We start from the raw sequence: 20289 nt of genomic DNA, 5'->3' as shown, positions 1-20289 counted from the left end.
GGTAAGTCCCTAACCTTAGCCCTTACCCTAAAACCCCCTAATCTTAACGCTACCCCTTAACCTAAAAACCTTAACCACCTACCCCAACTGCTAAACCCCTAAAGTTAACCCCCTACCCTAAAACGTATCTTCTCGTAAAAGCGGGTGGAGGAGGCGGGTCCCTCTGTGGCTAAATGTCCGTATGGACTTGGTCGCGGCGAGACAGCCATGACCAAATGTCCCATTCCGTCCAATTGTAGCCTGCCGGAGTAATCCCAGCTCCCTCTTTGTGTACAGGACTTCTCCCAACACTTTGTTGTCTGTACACATACAACACTCATCCCCGTCCCTCCTTCACACACACAGCATCTCCTGGCACTCCCAGATCCTGCTCTGCATACCCGCACACACAGCATCTCCTGGCACTCCCAGATCCTGCTCTGCATACCCGCACACACAGCATCTCCTGGCACTCCCAGATCCTGCTCTGCATACCCGCACACACAGCATCTCCTGGCACTCCCAGATCCTGCTCTGCATACCCGCACACACAGCATCTCCTGGCACTCCCAGATCCTGCTCTGCATACCCGCACACACAGCATCTCCTGGCACTCCCAGATCCTGCTCTGCATACCCGCACACACAGCATCTCCTGGCACTCCCAGATCCTGCTCTGCATACCCGCACACACAGCATCTCCTGGCACTCCCAGATCCTGCTCTGCATACCCGCGCACACAGCATCTCCTGGCACTCCCAGATCCTGCTCTGCATACCCGCACACACAGCATCTCCTGGCACTCCCAGATCCTGCTCTGCATACCCGCACACACAGCATCTCCTGGCACTCCCAGATCCTGCTCTGCATACCCGCACACACAGCATCTCCTGGCACTCCCAGATCCTGCTCTGCATACCCGCACACAGCATCTCCTGGCACTCCCAGATCCTGCTCTGCATACCCGCACACACAGCATCTCCTGGCACTCCCAGATCCTGCTCTGCATACCCGCACACAGCATCTCCTGGCACTCCCAGATCCTGCTCTGCATACCCGCACACACAGCATCTCCTGGCACTCCCAGATCCTGCTCTGCATACCCGCACACAGCATCTCCTGGCACTCCCAGATCCTGCTCTGCATACCCGCACACACAGCATCTCCTGGCACTCCCAGATCCTGCTCTGCATACCCGTACACACAGCATCTCCTGGCACTCCCAGATCCTGCTCTGCATACCCGCACACACAGCATCTCCTGGCACTCCCAGATCCTGCTCTGCATACCCGCACACACAGCATCTCCTGGCACTCCCAGATCCTGCTCTGCATACCCGTACACAGCATCTCCTGGCACTCCCAGATCCTGCTCTGCATACCCGTACACACAGCATCTCCTGGCACTCCCAGATCCTGCTCTGCATACCCGTACACAGCATCTCCTGGCACTCCCAGATCCTGCTCTGCATACCCGCACACACAGCATCTCCTGGCACTCCCAGATCCTGCTCTGCATACCCGTACACAGCATCTCCTGGCACTCCCAGATCCTGCTCTGCATACCCGCACACACAGCATCTCCTGGCACTCCCAGATCCTGCTCTGCATACCCGCACACACAGCATCTCCTGGCACTTCCAGATTCTGCTCTGCATACCCGCACACAGCATCTCCTGGCACTCCCAGATCCTGCTCTGCATACCCGCACACACAGCATCTCCTGGCACTCCCAGATCCTGCTCTGCATACCCGCACACACAGCATCTCCTGGCACTCCCAGATCCTGCTCTGCATACCCGCACACACAGCATCTCCTGGCACTCCCAGATCCTGCTCTGCATACCCGCACACACAGCATCTCCTGGCACTCCCAGATCCTGCTCTGCATACCCGCACACACAGCATCTCCTGGCACTCCCAGATCCTGCTCTGCATACCCGCACACACAGCATCTCCTGGCACTCCCAGATCCTGCTCTGCATACCCGCACACACAGCATCTCCTGGCACTCCCAGATCCTGCTCTGCATACCCGCACACACAGCATCTCCTGGCACTCCCAGATCCTGCTCTGCATACCCGCACACACAGCATCTCCTGGCACTCCCAGATCCTGCTCTGCATACCCGCACACACAGCATCTCCTGGCACTCCCAGATCCTGCTCTGCATACCCGCACACACAGCATCTCCTGGCACTCCCAGATCCTGCTCTGCATACCCGCGCACACAGCATCTCCTGGCACTCCCAGATCCTGCTCTGCATACCCGCGCACACAGCATCTGCTGGCACTCCCAGATCCTGCTCTGCATACCCGCACACACAGCATCTCCTGGCACTCCCAGATCCTGCTCTGCATACCCGCACACAGCATCTCCTGGCACTCCCAGATCCTGCTCTGCATACCCGCACACAGCATCTCCTGGCACTCCCAGATCCTGCTCTGCATACCCGCACACACAGCATCTCCTGGCACTCCCAGATCCTGCTCTGCATACCCGCACACACGGCATCTCCTGGCACTTCCAGATCCTGCTCTGCATACCCGCACACACAGCATCTCCTGGCACTTCCAGATCCTGCTCTGCATACCCGCACACAGCATCTCCTGGCACTTCCAGATCCTGCTCTGCATACCCGCACACACAGCATCTCCTGGCACTCCCAGATCCTGCTCTGCATACCCGCACACACGGCATCTCCTGGCACTCCCAGATCCTGCTCTGCATACCCGCACACACAGCATCTCCTGGCACTCCCAGATCCTGCTCTGCATACCCGTACACAGCATCTGCTGGCACTCCCAGATCCTGCTCTGCATACCCGCACACAGCATCTCCTGGCACTCCCAGATCCTGCTCTGCATACCCGCACACACAGCATCTCCTGGCACTCCCAGATCCTGCTCTGCATACCCGCACACACAGCATCTCCTGGCACTCCCAGATCCTGCTCTGCATACCCGCACACACAGCATCTCCTGGCACTCCCAGATCCTGCTCTGCATACCCGCACACACAGCATCTCCTGGCACTCCCAGATCCTGCTCTGCATACCCGCACACACAGCATCTCCTGGCACTCCCAGATCCTGCTCTGCATACCCGCACACACAGCATCTCCTGGCACTCCCAGATCCTGCTCTGCATACCCGCACACACAGCATCTCCTGGCACTCCCAGATCCTGCTCTGCATACCCGCACACACGGCATCTCCTGGCACTTCCAGATCCTGCTCTGCATACCCGCACACAGCATCTCCTGGCACTCCCAGATCCTGCTCTGCATACCCGCACACACGGCATCTCCTGGCACTCCCAGATCCTGCTCTGCATACCCGCACACACAGCATCTCCTGGCACTCCCAGATCCTGCTCTGCATACCCGTACACAGCATCTGCTGGCACTCCCAGATCCTGCTCTGCATACCCGCACACAGCATCTCCTGGCACTCCCAGATCCTGCTCTGCATACCCGCACACAGCATCTCCTGGCACTCCCAGATCCTGCTCTGCATACCCGTACACAGCATCTGCTGGCACTCCCAGATCCTGCTCTGCATACCCGCACACAGCATCTCCTGGCACTTCCAGATCCTGCTCTGCATACCCGTACACAGCATCTGCTGGCACTCCCAGATCCTGCTCTGCATACCCGCACACACAGCATCTGCTGGCACTCCCAGATCCTGCTCTGCATACCCGCACACACAGCATCTGCTGGCACTCCCAGATCCTGCTCTGCATACCCGCACACACAGCATCTCCTGGCACTCCCAGATCCTGCTCTGCATACCCGCACACACAGCATCTGCTGGCACTCCCAGATCCTGCTCTGCATACCCGTACACAGCATCTGCTGGCACTTCCAGATCCTGCTCTGCATACCCGCACACACAGCATCTCCTGGCACTCCCAGATCCTGCTCTGCATACCCGCACACAGCATCTCCTGGCACTCCCAGATCCTGCTCTGCATACCCGCACACACAGCATCTCCTGGCACTCCCAGATCCTGCTCTGCATACCCGCACACACAGCATCTCCTGGCACTCCCAGATCCTGCTCTGCATACCCGCACACACAGCATCTCCTGGCACTCCCAGATCCTGCTCTGCATACCCGTACACAGCATCTGCTGGCACTCCCAGATCCTGCTCTGCATACCCGCACACAGCATCTCCTGGCACTCCCAGATCCTGCTCTGCATACCCGCACACACAGCATCTGCTGGCACTTCCAGATCCGTATTTGCATACCCGCGCACACAGCATCTCCTGGCACTCCCAGATCCTGCTCTGCATACCCGCGCACACAGCATCTGCTGGCACTCCCAGATCCTGCTCTGCATACCCGCACACACAGCATCTCCTGGCACTCCCAGATCCTGCTCTGCATACCCGCACACAGCATCTCCTGGCACTCCCAGATCCTGCTCTGCATACCCGCACACAGCATCTCCTGGCACTCCCAGATCCTGCTCTGCATACCCGCACACACAGCATCTCCTGGCACTCCCAGATCCTGCTCTGCATACCCGCACACACGGCATCTCCTGGCACTTCCAGATCCTGCTCTGCATACCCGCACACACAGCATCTCCTGGCACTTCCAGATCCTGCTCTGCATACCCGCACACAGCATCTCCTGGCACTTCCAGATCCTGCTCTGCATACCCGCACACACAGCATCTCCTGGCACTCCCAGATCCTGCTCTGCATACCCGCACACACGGCATCTCCTGGCACTCCCAGATCCTGCTCTGCATACCCGCACACACAGCATCTCCTGGCACTCCCAGATCCTGCTCTGCATACCCGTACACAGCATCTGCTGGCACTCCCAGATCCTGCTCTGCATACCCGCACACAGCATCTCCTGGCACTCCCAGATCCTGCTCTGCATACCCGCACACACAGCATCTCCTGGCACTCCCAGATCCTGCTCTGCATACCCGCACACACAGCATCTCCTGGCACTCCCAGATCCTGCTCTGCATACCCGCACACACAGCATCTCCTGGCACTCCCAGATCCTGCTCTGCATACCCGCACACACAGCATCTCCTGGCACTCCCAGATCCTGCTCTGCATACCCGCACACACAGCATCTCCTGGCACTCCCAGATCCTGCTCTGCATACCCGCACACACAGCATCTCCTGGCACTCCCAGATCCTGCTCTGCATACCCGCACACACAGCATCTCCTGGCACTCCCAGATCCTGCTCTGCATACCCGCACACACGGCATCTCCTGGCACTTCCAGATCCTGCTCTGCATACCCGCACACAGCATCTCCTGGCACTCCCAGATCCTGCTCTGCATACCCGCACACACGGCATCTCCTGGCACTCCCAGATCCTGCTCTGCATACCCGCACACACAGCATCTCCTGGCACTCCCAGATCCTGCTCTGCATACCCGTACACAGCATCTGCTGGCACTCCCAGATCCTGCTCTGCATACCCGCACACAGCATCTCCTGGCACTCCCAGATCCTGCTCTGCATACCCGCACACAGCATCTCCTGGCACTCCCAGATCCTGCTCTGCATACCCGTACACAGCATCTGCTGGCACTCCCAGATCCTGCTCTGCATACCCGCACACAGCATCTCCTGGCACTTCCAGATCCTGCTCTGCATACCCGTACACAGCATCTGCTGGCACTCCCAGATCCTGCTCTGCATACCCGCACACACAGCATCTGCTGGCACTCCCAGATCCTGCTCTGCATACCCGCACACACAGCATCTCCTGGCACTCCCAGATCCTGCTCTGCATACCCGCACACACAGCATCTGCTGGCACTCCCAGATCCTGCTCTGCATACCCGTACACAGCATCTGCTGGCACTTCCAGATCCTGCTCTGCATACCCGCACACACAGCATCTCCTGGCACTCCCAGATCCTGCTCTGCATACCCGCACACAGCATCTCCTGGCACTCCCAGATCCTGCTCTGCATACCCGCACACACAGCATCTCCTGGCACTCCCAGATCCTGCTCTGCATACCCGCACACACAGCATCTCCTGGCACTCCCAGATCCTGCTCTGCATACCCGCACACACAGCATCTCCTGGCACTCCCAGATCCTGCTCTGCATACCCGTACACAGCATCTGCTGGCACTCCCAGATCCTGCTCTGCATACCCGCACACAGCATCTCCTGGCACTCCCAGATCCTGCTCTGCATACCCGCACACACAGCATCTGCTGGCACTTCCAGATCCGTATTTGCATACCCGCGCACACAGCATCTGCTGGCACTTCCAGATCCTGCTCTGCATACCCGCACACACAGCATCTCCTGGCACTCCCAGATCCTGCTCTGCATACCCGCACACACAGCATCTCCTGGCACTCCCAGATTCTGCTCTGCATACCCGCACACACAGCATCTCCTGGCACTCCCAGATCCTGCTCTGCATACCCGCACACACAGCATCTCCTGGCACTTCCAGATCCTGCTCTGCATACCCGCACACACAGCATCTCCTGGCACTTCCAGATCCTGCTCTGCATACCCGCACACACAGCATCTCCTGGCACTTCCAGATCCTGCTCTGCATACCCTCACACAGCATCTCCTGGCACTTCCAGATCCTGCTCTGCATACCCTCACACAGCATCTCCTGGCACTTCCAGATCCTGCTCTGCATACCCTCACACAGCATCTCCTGGCACTTCCAGATCCTGCTCTGCATACCCGCACACACAGCATCTCCTGGCACTTCCAGATCCTGCTCTGCATACCCGCACACACAGCATCTCCTGGCACTTCCAGATCCTGCTCTGCATACCCGCACACACGGCATCTCCTGGCACTTCCAGATCCTGCTCTGCATACCCGCACACACAGCATCTCCTGGCACTCCCAGATCCTGCTCTGCATACCCGCACACACAGCATCTCCTGGCACTTCCAGATCCTGCTCTGCATACCCGCACACACAGCATCTCCTGGCACTTCCAGATCCTGCTCTGCATACCCGCACACACAGCATCTCCTGGCACTCCCAGATCCTGCTCTGCATACCCGCACACACAGCATCTCCTGGCACTCCCAGATCCTGCTCTGCATACCCGCACACACAGCATCTCCTGGCACTCCCAGATCCTGCTCTGCATACCCGCACATACAGCATCTGCTGGCACTCCCCGGATCCTGCTCTGCATACCCACACACACAGCATCTCCTGGCACTCCCAGATCCTGCTCTGCATACCCGCACACACAGCATCTCCTGGCACTCCCAGATCCTGCTCTGCATACCCGCACATACAGCATCTCTTGGCACTCCCAGATCCTGCTCTGCATACCCGCACACACAGCATCTCCTGGCACTCCCAGATCCTGCTCTGCATACCCGCACACACAGCATCTGCTGGCACTTCCAGATCCTGCTCTGCATACCCGCACACACAGCATCTCCTGGCACTCCCAGATCCTGCTCTGCATACCCGCACACACAGCATCTCCTGGCACTCCCAGATCCTGCTCTGCATACCCGCACACACAGCATCTGCTGGCACTCCCCGGATCCTGCTCTGCATACCCACACACACAGCATCTCCTGGCACTCCCAGATCCTGCTCTGCATACCCACACACACAGCATCTCCTGGCACTCCCAGATCCTGCTCTGCATACCCACACACACAGCATCTCCTGGCACTCCCAGATCCTGCTCTGCATACCCGCACACACAGCATCTCCTGGCACTCCCAGATCCTGCTCTGCATACCCGCACACAGCATCTCCTGGCACTTCCAGATCCTGCTCTGCATACCCGCACACAGCATCTCCTGGCACTCCCAGATCCTGCTCTGCATACCCGCACACAGCATCTCCTGGCACTTCCAGATCCTGCTCTGCATACCCGCACACACAGCATCTCCTGGCACTCCCAGATCCTGCTCTGCATACCCGCACACACAGCATCTCCTGGCACTCCCAGATCCTGCTCTGCATACCCACACACAGCATCTCCTGGCACTCCCAGATCCTGCTCTGCATACCCGCACACACAGCATCTCCTGGCACTCCCAGATCCTGCTCTGCATACCCGCACACACAGCATCTCCTGGCACTCCCAGATCCTGCTCTGCATACCCGCACACACAGCATCTCCTGGCACTTCCAGATCCTGCTCTGCATACCCGCACACACAGCATCTCCTGGCACTTCCAGATCCTGCTCTGCATACCCGCACACACAGCATCTCCTGGCACTTCCAGATCCTGCTCTGCATACCCTCACACAGCATCTCCTGGCACTTCCAGATCCTGCTCTGCATACCCTCACACAGCATCTCCTGGCACTTCCAGATCCTGCTCTGCATACCCTCACACAGCATCTCCTGGCACTTCCAGATCCTGCTCTGCATACCCGCACACACAGCATCTCCTGGCACTTCCAGATCCTGCTCTGCATACCCGCACACACAGCATCTCCTGGCACTTCCAGATCCTGCTCTGCATACCCGCACACACGGCATCTCCTGGCACTTCCAGATCCTGCTCTGCATACCCGCACACACAGCATCTCCTGGCACTCCCAGATCCTGCTCTGCATACCCGCACACACAGCATCTCCTGGCACTTCCAGATCCTGCTCTGCATACCCGCACACACAGCATCTCCTGGCACTTCCAGATCCTGCTCTGCATACCCGCACACACAGCATCTCCTGGCACTCCCAGATCCTGCTCTGCATACCCGCACACACAGCATCTCCTGGCACTCCCAGATCCTGCTCTGCATACCCGCACACACAGCATCTCCTGGCACTCCCAGATCCTGCTCTGCATACCCGCACATACAGCATCTGCTGGCACTCCCCGGATCCTGCTCTGCATACCCACACACTCAGCATCTCCTGGCACTCCCAGATCCTGCTCTGCATACCCGCACACACAGCATCTCCTGGCACTCCCAGATCCTGCTCTGCATACCCGCACATACAGCATCTCTTGGCACTCCCAGATCCTGCTCTGCATACCCGCACACACAGCATCTCCTGGCACTCCCAGATCCTGCTCTGCATACCCGCACACACAGCATCTGCTGGCACTTCCAGATCCTGCTCTGCATACCCGCACACACAGCATCTCCTGGCACTCCCAGATCCTGCTCTGCATACCCGCACACACAGCATCTCCTGGCACTCCCAGATCCTGCTCTGCATACCCGCACACACAGCATCTGCTGGCACTCCCCGGATCCTGCTCTGCATACCCACACACACAGCATCTCCTGGCACTCCCAGATCCTGCTCTGCATACCCACACACACAGCATCTCCTGGCACTCCCAGATCCTGCTCTGCATACCCACACACACAGCATCTCCTGGCACTCCCAGATCCTGCTCTGCATACCCGCACACACAGCATCTCCTGGCACTCCCAGATCCTGCTCTGCATACCCGCACACAGCATCTCCTGGCACTTCCAGATCCTGCTCTGCATACCCGAACACAGCATCTCCTGGCACTCCCAGATCCTGCTCTGCATACCCGCACACAGCATCTCCTGGCACTTCCAGATCCTGCTCTGCATACCCGCACACACAGCATCTCCTGGCACTCCCAGATCCTGCTCTGCATACCCGCACACACAGCATCTCCTGGCACTCCCAGATCCTGCTCTGCATACCCACACACACAGCATCTCCTGGCACTCCCAGATCCTGCTCTGCATACCCACACACACAGCATCTCCTGGCACTCCCAGATCCTGCTCTGCATACCCGCACACACAGCATCTCCTGGCACTCCCAGATCCTGCTCTGCATACCCACACACACAGCATCTCCTGGCACTTCCAGATCCTGCTCTGCATACCCGCACACACGGCATCTCCTGGCACTTCCAGATCCTGCTCTGCATACCCGCACACACAGCATCTCCTGGCACTTCCAGATCCTGCTCTGCATACCCGCACACACAGCATCTCCTGGCACTCCCAGATCCTGCTCTGCATACCCGCACACAGCATTTTGTACTAGTTAATGCTCCTCTGCGCGCACACCTTACCTTGCTTCACCTCCTCTGTTGCCATGGAGTCTCCAATCTCAAAGTCGGCTGTGACGCGCCGCTTGATGAAGCGCAGGTACAGCTCAGTGCGGGCATTCATCAGCGTCACCTCGGCTAAAATTGGGTCCAGATCCCTTTGCCAAGAAGAGAGTAAGCATTGTTATATAAAGCGGACGAGAAGCATTGATCACTGACCAAGGTAACATGCTATGGTTTAGTATTTGCCAAATACTGGTAGAAAAAGAACTGGTAGAAAAAGTAAAAAAACGGTAAAATTCTTTGCAAAACGTGGAAGGTTTGAATGAGCGGTTTGCGACGATCAAGTCTGGTGACATGTTCACTGTATTCATGACAAATAGCGGACACCGTGCGTTTGCCGATACATTTGCGCAGGACGCCTGTTCGGGGATTGAAGAAGCGTGCCTGAGCACAGCAAAACTCTGCTTTCTAACCAGCCCTTGTGCTTAGATTACAGCAGCACAGCAGAAGTCCCTTTCTAATATGTTGTGAAACTGCTTCTGCATGTTGGGGATGGATGGAGCTCAGATTCCCTGACATGGAGAAGCAGCTTTCCAGAATATGAAATAAGGGACGAGTCCCTGGTCGGAGACACCTGGCACCTTAGACTCTGAACTCACCGGCCTTTGATAACATCAGACTTTGGGCCGCATGTACTCAAATTCAGACAGTACTCAGTATGCCGCTATTCCCGTTTAACAACTTGCTTAGGATCGTCTTGGTTTTTAAAAACAGGACGACCTTTTTTTTTTTTTTTTTGGAGGGGGTGGTGTTACACTGATGTATGTGTAACCACAATGCAATGCTCCCCAATGTGAAATGTGGTATCTCTGTGGCCCCAAACAAGTTCCGGGACTGTTATAACAGACTGAATTCGACCTGTCACGGGCGAGTCCTCTCTGATAAAATCCTTAATGCAATGCTCTCACCTGGGCTCTACCTTGTCTGCCGAAGACGCTCTGATCATGCTGCTCTGAACCTGCTGGAACTGGGAGAAGAGGTCCACAATTCAACACCTCCTTTGCTCTAACACAAACCCCCTCATACTACCCGTCAAACTACAGTATCCGTGTTAACCCCTTTCACTGACCAAGAGGCCAGCAACTGATGGCTTGTCTGTGGTAGCCTCAGTCCCAGCCCCTCACCTTCCTGTGGTAGCCTCAGTCCCAGCCCCTCACCTTCCTGTGGTAGCCTCAGTCCCAGCCCCTCACCTTCCTGTGGTAGCCTCAGTTTCCCAGACCCTCACATTCGTGTGGTAGCCTCAGTCCCAGCCCCTCACCTTCCTGTGGTAGCCTCAGTGTCCCAGTCCTCACCTTCCTGTGGTAGCCTCAATCTCCCAGCCCCTCACATTCGTGTGGTAGCCTCACTCCCAGCCCCTCACCTTCCTGTGGTAGCCTCAGTTTCCCAGACCCTCACATTCGTGTGGTAGCCTCAGTCCCAGCCCCTCACCTTCCTGTATTAGCCTCAGTCTCCCAGTCCTCACCTTCATGTAGTAGCCTCAGTTTCCCAGACCCTCACATTCGTGTGATAGCCTCAGTCCCAGCCCCTCACCTTCCTGTGGTAGCCTCCGTCTCTCAGCTCCTCACCTTTCTGTAATAGTCCCTCTGCTGCACAAACTTGTCCACAACTCTCTCCACCTGTCGGTCACACTCCGCTTGCAGGTGTTTGATGAGCATGAAGAGTCTCCCAGGGCCATAATACGTCTCCAGGATTGCCTGGTGTGTCTCCACTATTCGGGCAATCCCTGCCAGAAAGAAATCAGCACTGACTCCTCTGCAAAACGACTGCGCTAAACCTTCTACATGTCCATGGACCTTGTACAGAGCATGGAGCGAGGTGCAGAGCATGGAGCGAGGTGCAGAGCATGGAGCGAGGTGCAGAGCATGGAGCGAGGTGCAGAGCATGGAGCGAGGTGCAGAGCATGGAGCGAGGTGCAGAGCATGGAGCGAGGTGCAGTCACTCAAATCATGCAAACAAATAAGACATGCTTAACTTACCCCCAGCCCAACACTTCGGGACACATACAGACAGGTTCTAGACAAAGTACCACTCCCCTCCCCCCCACAAAGTACAATCTGCCAGTTACAAATTCTACACGTTCAGTGAGAATCTTTCTGCCACCTATTGATATTTATTATGTCAAAATGCAGTGTACATTTAAACCCTTGCTAGCTTGAGGGCCCAGCAGCACAAAGAAATGGGTTGCCAGGCGGATAAGAAACAAAATGCATGATACTATAGGAACGGGGGCTCCCAGCAGCTAACCATTGTCCACACAGGCACCACGGTGACGTACAACAAGTCACTTAGGGGAATAGGCATTTTGGTGCCTTACGTCTCAGGACCGCTTGGTAAACAGGGCCCTTAAATAATTCAGTGCTGAACCAATCCAGAGCCCCTTCCAGTACTGAAGGCGTTAAAGTAGCAATCCTGCCCATTTTGCATATTATTATTATTATTATAATACACAGACCTTTAGGTCCTCCGGAGCAAAATCGCACAATTTTTATCTACAGGGACCCCCTAGATTTGGAGGTACACATCGTCTTATCTTTTCAAACATGCCGCCCACAGTCATCCAACAGGAAGCCGCAATGTCGCCCCCGCCCTCCCCATATGACATGTTGGCTTCCTATTGCCTCCTGGAACCAAGGCCAATATGGCGGCCATTTTGAGTCCCAAATCGGAGTGAAAACATTGGCACCAAAAATAGTGAACTTATCGGGAACCGAGAGGTTCCTCGAGTTAAAAAGAGTGTGGTTTAGCACCGGAGGACCGACTACCCCCACCCTGGTTCAAATTCTGTGAATTTTTTTTATAATATTGGGGGTAATAAAACAAGTTGGAAAGATTGCTGCCTTAAACAAGAGAGCATAATAACAGCGCCGGGCATCTCTCAACTGCAAAACGAGGCCATTCCAGATCCATTCTCAGTGGCAGCACTGCAGCTTCAGCACCGTTTGTGCTGGAGACCCAATTTGTGCGGTGACTCCGAAGCATTCTCTAAATAGCCCTAAAAATCCTATTTCACAGGGGGGGCCCCTCAATGTATAAATTACCTTCAAACAGGAGAGTCAGTGTATCTGCGAAGAGGAGGGCCGCGCGCCGCTCGTTGCCCTCGGTCCCCAGCGCTAGGTGCAGATTCTCCTCGGCTTTCTTAGCCACCTGCGAAATACACCAGCGGTGGATCACGAACAATCGCTACGTGTCATGTATCGGTGTAAAAAGCAGATCTGCCCCCGGATAACACCAACGTAGATATGCAAACCGTGATCGTTATTTGTCCTGGAGTTTTAGCAACGCAGAGTCAACAAGTAACAGAAAACTCCTAATGCATTCAAACGTTGTCAGGTTTATCATTTGAACAACTGGTGTGTGACTTAACATGCACAGGACACACTTAAATACACAAACTGCAGACATAGCACACTAGTAAAACACTGATACTCAGAGTTAAAAAGGCTTCTCCCCAAAGCAAATAAGTTATGTGGTTCTGTCATCATAGAAATAAATGCAGCTGGTATGGATTACATCAACATTGCCCCACTGCCCCTGTTGCTTTCGGACATATCATATGATCTGTAAGCGAGTCAACTGTGTCAGAGCAAAACTGCAGATGTCCTCATGTCAATGTAACTAATGACTTGTCCCCACAGGTCTATTTCACAGCGTAGTAATCTGTCTGCAGAAGTCCCTGTACTGGTGTTTAATGGATTTCCTACATGAAAAGGTCCCCGTATAAGTAGCTACCTGTTTACAGAGGTACTCGGAGAACTTGCTGATGCCCTCCTCGTGCAGTCCCAGCAGAGGGAAGATCTTAAAGAACCTCTCCACCTGAGGCAGGTCCCCGGCTTTCGTTGCTGCCTCAAACTTCTCGCTCACCAGCACTTTGAGACGCTGCTCTGCTTCCTCCAGGAGATCCAGGTTGGCATCTATCATGCTACCTAAGAGACAAAAAAAACCCCAATCTATTAAACGCTGCACAGCGTCACATTTTGCTTTCCCTGAAAGAGACTAGATTAACCTGTTAGCTTCTGTGTCTGTTTACACTTCTTTGTATTTATATGCCGTTCTCTGTATTCCACCGCAGAATATATTGGGGCTTTACAAATAAACGATAATAATTAACCCTTTTCTGCAAGAGGGGTTTCCTACAGTTTTCAAAACCCAGTACCATTGGAAGTGCTCTGTTGGTAGTTGGGTTGAGTGTGGGGTGATACACTAGCAAATTGCTCTCTTTCAGCCTATTTTCAGAGTCTTCCATATTTTCAGGGGGTCATACTGTTGATGCTCCAATACTCTGGTATACTGCAAGTTACAAAAAGTGGCAGTTAAAATGTAGGTGATACTGCTGCTATAAAAACAGCATGTTTCATGTCCAACGATTGCACAATAAACTGCATCTTATACTATATTAGTGAAAGCACTGTATGTTTGCCTGCCTGGATGTCCGGTGTCCCTAGGGGAAATCTCATTGGTCCCTTGGGTCGCCCGCCCCCGCACACCTCTCATTGGCCTGAGGCGGAGTGACGGCCCACACACACACACACACACACACACACAACACAGCAGCTCTATACACACACACACACACACACAACACAGCAGCTCTATACACACACACACACACACAACACAGCAGCTCTATACACACACACACACACAACACAGCAGCTCTATACACACACACACACACACAACACAGCAGCTCTATACACACACACACACACACAACACAGCAGCTCTATACACACACACACACACACAACACAGCAGCTCTATACACACACACACACACACAACACAGCAGCTCTATACACACACACACACACAACACAGCAGCTCTATACACACACACATACACACAACACAGCAGCTCTATACACACACACACAACACAGCAGCTCTATACACACACACACACACAACACAGCAGCTCTATACACACACACACACAACACAGCAGCTCTATACACACACACACACACACACACACACACACACAACACAGCAGCTCTATACACACACACACAACACAGCAGCTCTATACACACACACACACACACACACAACACAGCAGCTCTATACACACACACACACAACACAGCAGCTCTATATACACACACACACAACACAGCAGCTCTATACACACACACACACACAACACAGCAGCTCTATACACACACACACACCCTCTGTCCGCCCCCCTCCACCCCCCCTCACGTGCGCCATCCTGCACTGGCTCCGGACGGGAAGCGCGGCCCTCCTACCCCAGCCGCTCCCTTACCTCCCCGGCGCTACCACCCGCTCAGGTAAGTCACTGTGCGTCCCGCCTCAGCCTCAGGCCCACTGCGCGTCCCGTCTCAGCCTCAGGCCCACTGCGCGTCCCGCCTCAGCCTCAGGCCCACTGCGCGTCCCGCCTCAGCCTCAGGCCCACTGCGCGTCCCGCCTCAGCCTCAGGCCCACTGCGCGTCCCGCCTCAGCCTCAGGCCCACACAGGGCGCTTCCTACCGCCGCTCAGCCAGACGCCACATCGAGCGGGCGCCGGGGGGGGGGGGGAGCGTGAGTCTTAGGCCCACACAGGGCGCTTCCTGCAGCCGCCTGCACGCCTCACTCAGCAGGACGGCACATCGGGGGACCAAGCGGCCGCCGGGGGGGGGAGCGCGAGTCACAGGGAGCGGGGGGGGGGGGGGAGTCACGGGGAACGGGGGGGGGGGGGAAATGCCCATACATAAATTATGACAATACATATGCCCACCGCTCTCCACCCCCCCCCACTCCCCTTTCCCCCCCCCCACTCCCCTTCCCCCCCCCGCTCCCCTTTCTCCCCCCCGCTCCCCTTTCTCCCCCCCCTCGCTCCCCTTTCTCCCCCCCCTCGCTCCCCTTTCTCCCCCCCCCGCTCCCCTTTCTCCCCCCCCCCCCTCCCCTTTCTCCCCCCCGCTCCCCTTTCTCCCCCCCCCCGCTCCCCTTTCTCCCCCCCCCCCGCTCCCCTTTCTCCCCCCCCCCCGCTCCCCTTTCTCCCCCCCCCGCTCCCCTTTCTCCCCCCCGCTCCCCTTTCTCCCCCCCGCTCCCCTTTCTCCCCCCCCCGCTCCCCTTTCTCCCCCCCCCGCTCCCCTTTCTCCCCCCCCGCTCCCCTTTCTCCCCCCCCCGCTCCCCTTTCTCCCCCCCCCGCTCCCCTTTCTCCCCCCCCCGCTCCCCTTTCTCCCCCCCGCTCCCCTTTCTCCCCCCCCCCCCCGAAACCTTTACAACAAATACTCACCTATTGTTCCACGAGTTATAAATAATACTACCTATTACGCATTTACATCCCGGGCAACGCCGGGTCTCTCAGCTAGTTTATTCTAATTTGAGTTACTATCAAGCACAGGTTTTGGTGCCGGCCATGCAGCTTTGGGGCTCAATGGGTAACATATTCCATGACGACACTGAGCCCTTCCCTCTCTCACCTTCACTCCCCTGCCTGCTCAGCTCTATAACAGATTTATCCAAGGAGAGGTATCTGTGTATATGAGCTGCTGCCTGCTCATATTCTTCGCTCTTCAGAGAGGTCTGCACTCCATCCATGCAGAACTTAAGGTCCAGGATGTCATCGGATCGCTGGATGGCCTGGTAGAGCCGACTCTGGAAGACAAGACACACCTCAGGCAAAGGGCACGCAGTATAGTGCAGAAGCCTAGCAGATACCTGTGGGGCAGGAATGAACTGCTAGTATAACCCAGCATCACTTCTTAAATTGCTACACTGCAGATACCCGCTGCGTACTGCTTGTTTGCTCCATACTATAAAGTCCTGAGGGGTATCACATAACACTTCCCCCACTGAAGATTTTGGACAATTCAGTACTTAAGAAAAAGCAACACATAATGATCCTGATCTGTGTGTAGTACTAAAGATGCCGACCACTTCCCTACACTGTGCTCTGAAGTGCCCAACTGGCATTCGAAATATTCATGCAGTGTGTCATTTAATTGTTATCATGCTATAAATCTACAATGCAATCGAAACTCTTTATTTAGCCCCTATACATTTTAAAAGGCACAAAATGATTTATTTTGCTTCCATTTATAGAAATGTATATAATAATACAGTAATAATAATAGCATGTTCTTGTATAGCGCTGCTAGTTTTACGTAGCGCTTTACAGAGACATTTTGCACACAGACCCAGCCCCGTGGAGCTTACAATCTATGTTTTTGGTGCCTGAGGCACAGTGAGATAAAGTGACTTGCCCAAGGTCACAAGGAGCTGACACCGGGAATTGAACCAGGTACCCCTGCTTCAAACTCTGTGCCAGTCAGTGTCTCCATATGGGGTAGTACTTAAATTCTCCAGAAACCCGCAGGGCGACACTTTAGCAGGGTACCTTGGCGAGGTCCAGCTGTCTGACTTTGCTGCTCACATTCTCTGCGAGGTTACAGGTAAACGTTATCATCCCCGACAGCTGCTGTGCATCTCCCTCAATCAGTTGCAGGTTTGGGCTGGGAAGAGAAAAGAATACTTGTTACACTTACTGTAGACATAAATATCAATGGTGTGTAGCAGAAAAAAACACTGCAGCCGATGTATAATGCTTATCATTTTGACTTCAGTCTGGTATTGCAGAGTGGAACTTACACAACTGATATCCGTTTGTTTTTATGTAATTACCTAGGGAAAAGGCAGTCACGTTTTTAATATCCATCTACCCAAGCTGTATTTCCACTACATCATTTCCCCAAACCAGTGTTCACATACAAACGTTGGAACATACCGCTCAGGTGAGAAGTCACAAGAAGGGAGTGGTGTACGTTTCGCCTTTACAAAACCCATCCCTATCCCTCAACTACTACAAGGGCCCGAGAAGAACTTGAAGAAGTCCTGCTGCACAGGTAATACAGCTATCAAACAGCAACGTTTTGGCTACTAACCCCATACGCTGCAGGGCCAGCATCTTGCTTTCCACTGTACTCTGCTGCCCGAGCAGTGCCTCAAGCTCAGCTTCTACCACTTTCTGTAAGGAAAAGAGTGAAACACCCAGAACCTTGAATGGTTTATACAAACAACTACTTACAAAGTAACAGCAAAGGCAATGACCACTCTCAACCCCCAATCCGAACTCCATTGAAAGGTCTTTAACCCTTTGTGTGCCGAAGCTTTGCCGGCACTTAGCGGTGACGTCATTGCGGCATCACTGAAAGGAAGAGGATGGGGTCCTTCAGTTCTCTTGCCCGTCAGATTTCACCCTAGGAAGGCGAGCGTGAAATCCATGACATAGCCACCGCACATCATCTGAAGTGCCAGACATCATGGTGTGAGTGGCGGCGACTTCATGGGGCACTCAAAGGGTTAAAATGGATCTCTCACTTGGAGGGCGCTCCGGTTCCCCAAATGCTGCACAGATTAAAAACAGAACTTTTCATAAAAGGTTTCGATGACATTGAATGTCGGACGAAATGCACCAACTGTTGCCAGAATATATATCTGTACCTGCTGATAATTCAGTTTATATAACACTTATCAGGGTCCTTAGTAACATGAGGGAATCTCTCACAGACCAGGAATTTCAACTACTGTTTTAGTTAAATTATGGGCCAACATATCTGATTCTGCGTTAACTGCCGTTGACTTGAATGGGAGTGAACGCCGGATCGTGTGCATTACCCCATAACGGACCTGAATATATTACCCCCTTTAGAGCTCTATGAACATACAGTGTAAGACATGGAGGCTGCATGACAATGGCCCTTATGAAGTGCCCTGTACATCATGGCTCTATGTATGTTTTCTAGCGGTAGATTGCGGACCACAATCTACACAGAAGCAGAGAACCCCCTCGTTGCGTCAATGTCACCGGAATGATGTTGACATCATGTGATTCCCCAGGAGAGATCACATTATCAGGAAATGCTGGAGGAGGCGTGGCCACAGAGGCAACAGGACCCTCCAGCACTGGCATGGTTAAGGTTCCCTTGTAGGACAAAAGTTAACTAAGGACAGTAGTGTGTTTATAATACTGTATTTCCTCGATTCCAAGATGCACCATTGATTTAATAACAGCTTTTCAGGAAGAAAACGAAACAATACATTAAATGTACAGAAAAAATTACAATGACAACTTAAAGGAAGGCACCGTCAGTCTGTCATAGGGCAACAGCAACCTCCTGCTCAACACTATGGGTGGCACGGTCAGGTTGGCAGCATCTCGTTCTAGGAACGTCATTCCACAATGTAGGAGATCACGTGATCCTTAGTTGACTCATTAGCGGCCATATTGGTACATGAACCATTCAGTTACAAATACCTGTTTTTCAATGTTTACCAGCACGTACAAAAGCTGCTACTCCAGATTGGGGAGGAGAAGAAGGGATATGTATTCACCTCTTATTGGAAGAAGGAAAGTTATCAGGGGCACTATAACAATATAACATTTTTACATATACTTCAGTGCAAATGGCCAACTATGTCACCACTTTCTAGCGGCTGGCAAGTTTCTTTTGACATTGATTGTAAGACGCATCCCGATTTCAGAAACGTTAAAATGAAACGTGTGAAAAAAAGTGCGTCTTAGGCTGGGGCCATGGTACCGCAGACCGTGCGAGAGCGAACAGACTGCCTTAAGGCAGTGTTCGCATCCATGTGGCGGGCGGGCGCGCATTACGCAAGAAATCAATTCAAAACTGATTTCTTGGCGCGACAGGCCGGTCATGTGAGCGGTTCGCCCAAGGATGGCGTGTACCATGGCCGAAAAAATGCACCCCGGGCGAAGGCACCATGGCCCCAGCCTTAGAATCGAGGAAATACGGTAGCTAAAATTAAGTCGATTTTTAAAATCTGATATGTAGCAGTATTTTTACATTACTTTTAACAAATGCTTTGGGGTCGCTACAATATTTAATGTATTTTGGTGAAGTGGCAATTGCACTTTTGGAAATAAGTAAATAAAAGCAGCGGTCCCCTTTACTCCCCATGTATCATGACACTTGCACCACTGAATACATGACAGAAGTGTCACACAGCGAGGGCGGACACTTGCAGGCTGCAATGTTAATCTAATGCTCCCCTCCGCCCCACACCTCCTCGGTGCACAGCCGGTCATACGCCTCTTCTAGCTCCTGCAGGTCGGTCAGGGACCGGACGTGCTCCATACTCAGCGCCGAGCACCCGTCTCCCTGGTAACACGATGAGCTGGAGCCCGCCATGTTGTCATGCCACGTCACTTCCGCATTCTCGGCCCCCTCCCCTCAAGTCACTTCCGCCCTTTCTATACGTAGGCTTCACC

General features: G+C 54.1%; 1 protein-coding gene across 1 annotated transcript in view; it reads right to left on the bottom strand.

The window, feature by feature from the left end:
- Positions 1 to 20253, bottom strand: part of COG4 (component of oligomeric golgi complex 4) — a 37819-nt gene extending 17566 nt beyond the window's left edge. The window contains exons 1-9 of the mRNA XM_075576593.1: positions 20084 to 20253; positions 17939 to 18021; positions 17395 to 17509; positions 16478 to 16652; positions 13782 to 13975; positions 13091 to 13196; positions 11618 to 11775; positions 10961 to 11019; positions 10014 to 10147 (exon numbers count right to left, since the gene is read on the bottom strand). Coding sequence (XP_075432708.1) covers positions 10014 to 10147; positions 10961 to 11019; positions 11618 to 11775; positions 13091 to 13196; positions 13782 to 13975; positions 16478 to 16652; positions 17395 to 17509; positions 17939 to 18021; positions 20084 to 20209 — 1150 coding nt within the window. The 5' untranslated portion in view covers positions 20210 to 20253. The remainder of the gene's footprint in view (positions 1 to 10013; positions 10148 to 10960; positions 11020 to 11617; positions 11776 to 13090; positions 13197 to 13781; positions 13976 to 16477; positions 16653 to 17394; positions 17510 to 17938; positions 18022 to 20083) is intronic.
- Positions 20254 to 20289: the final 36 nt, after the last annotated feature.

This window comes from Ascaphus truei, chromosome 19 (genome assembly GCF_040206685.1).
Source record: "Ascaphus truei isolate aAscTru1 chromosome 19, aAscTru1.hap1, whole genome shotgun sequence".
NCBI classification, from domain to species: domain Eukaryota; kingdom Metazoa; phylum Chordata; class Amphibia; order Anura; family Ascaphidae; genus Ascaphus; species Ascaphus truei.
Note: the sequence above shows the minus strand (reverse complement) of the source record. Positions and strands in the feature narration are given on the sequence as shown.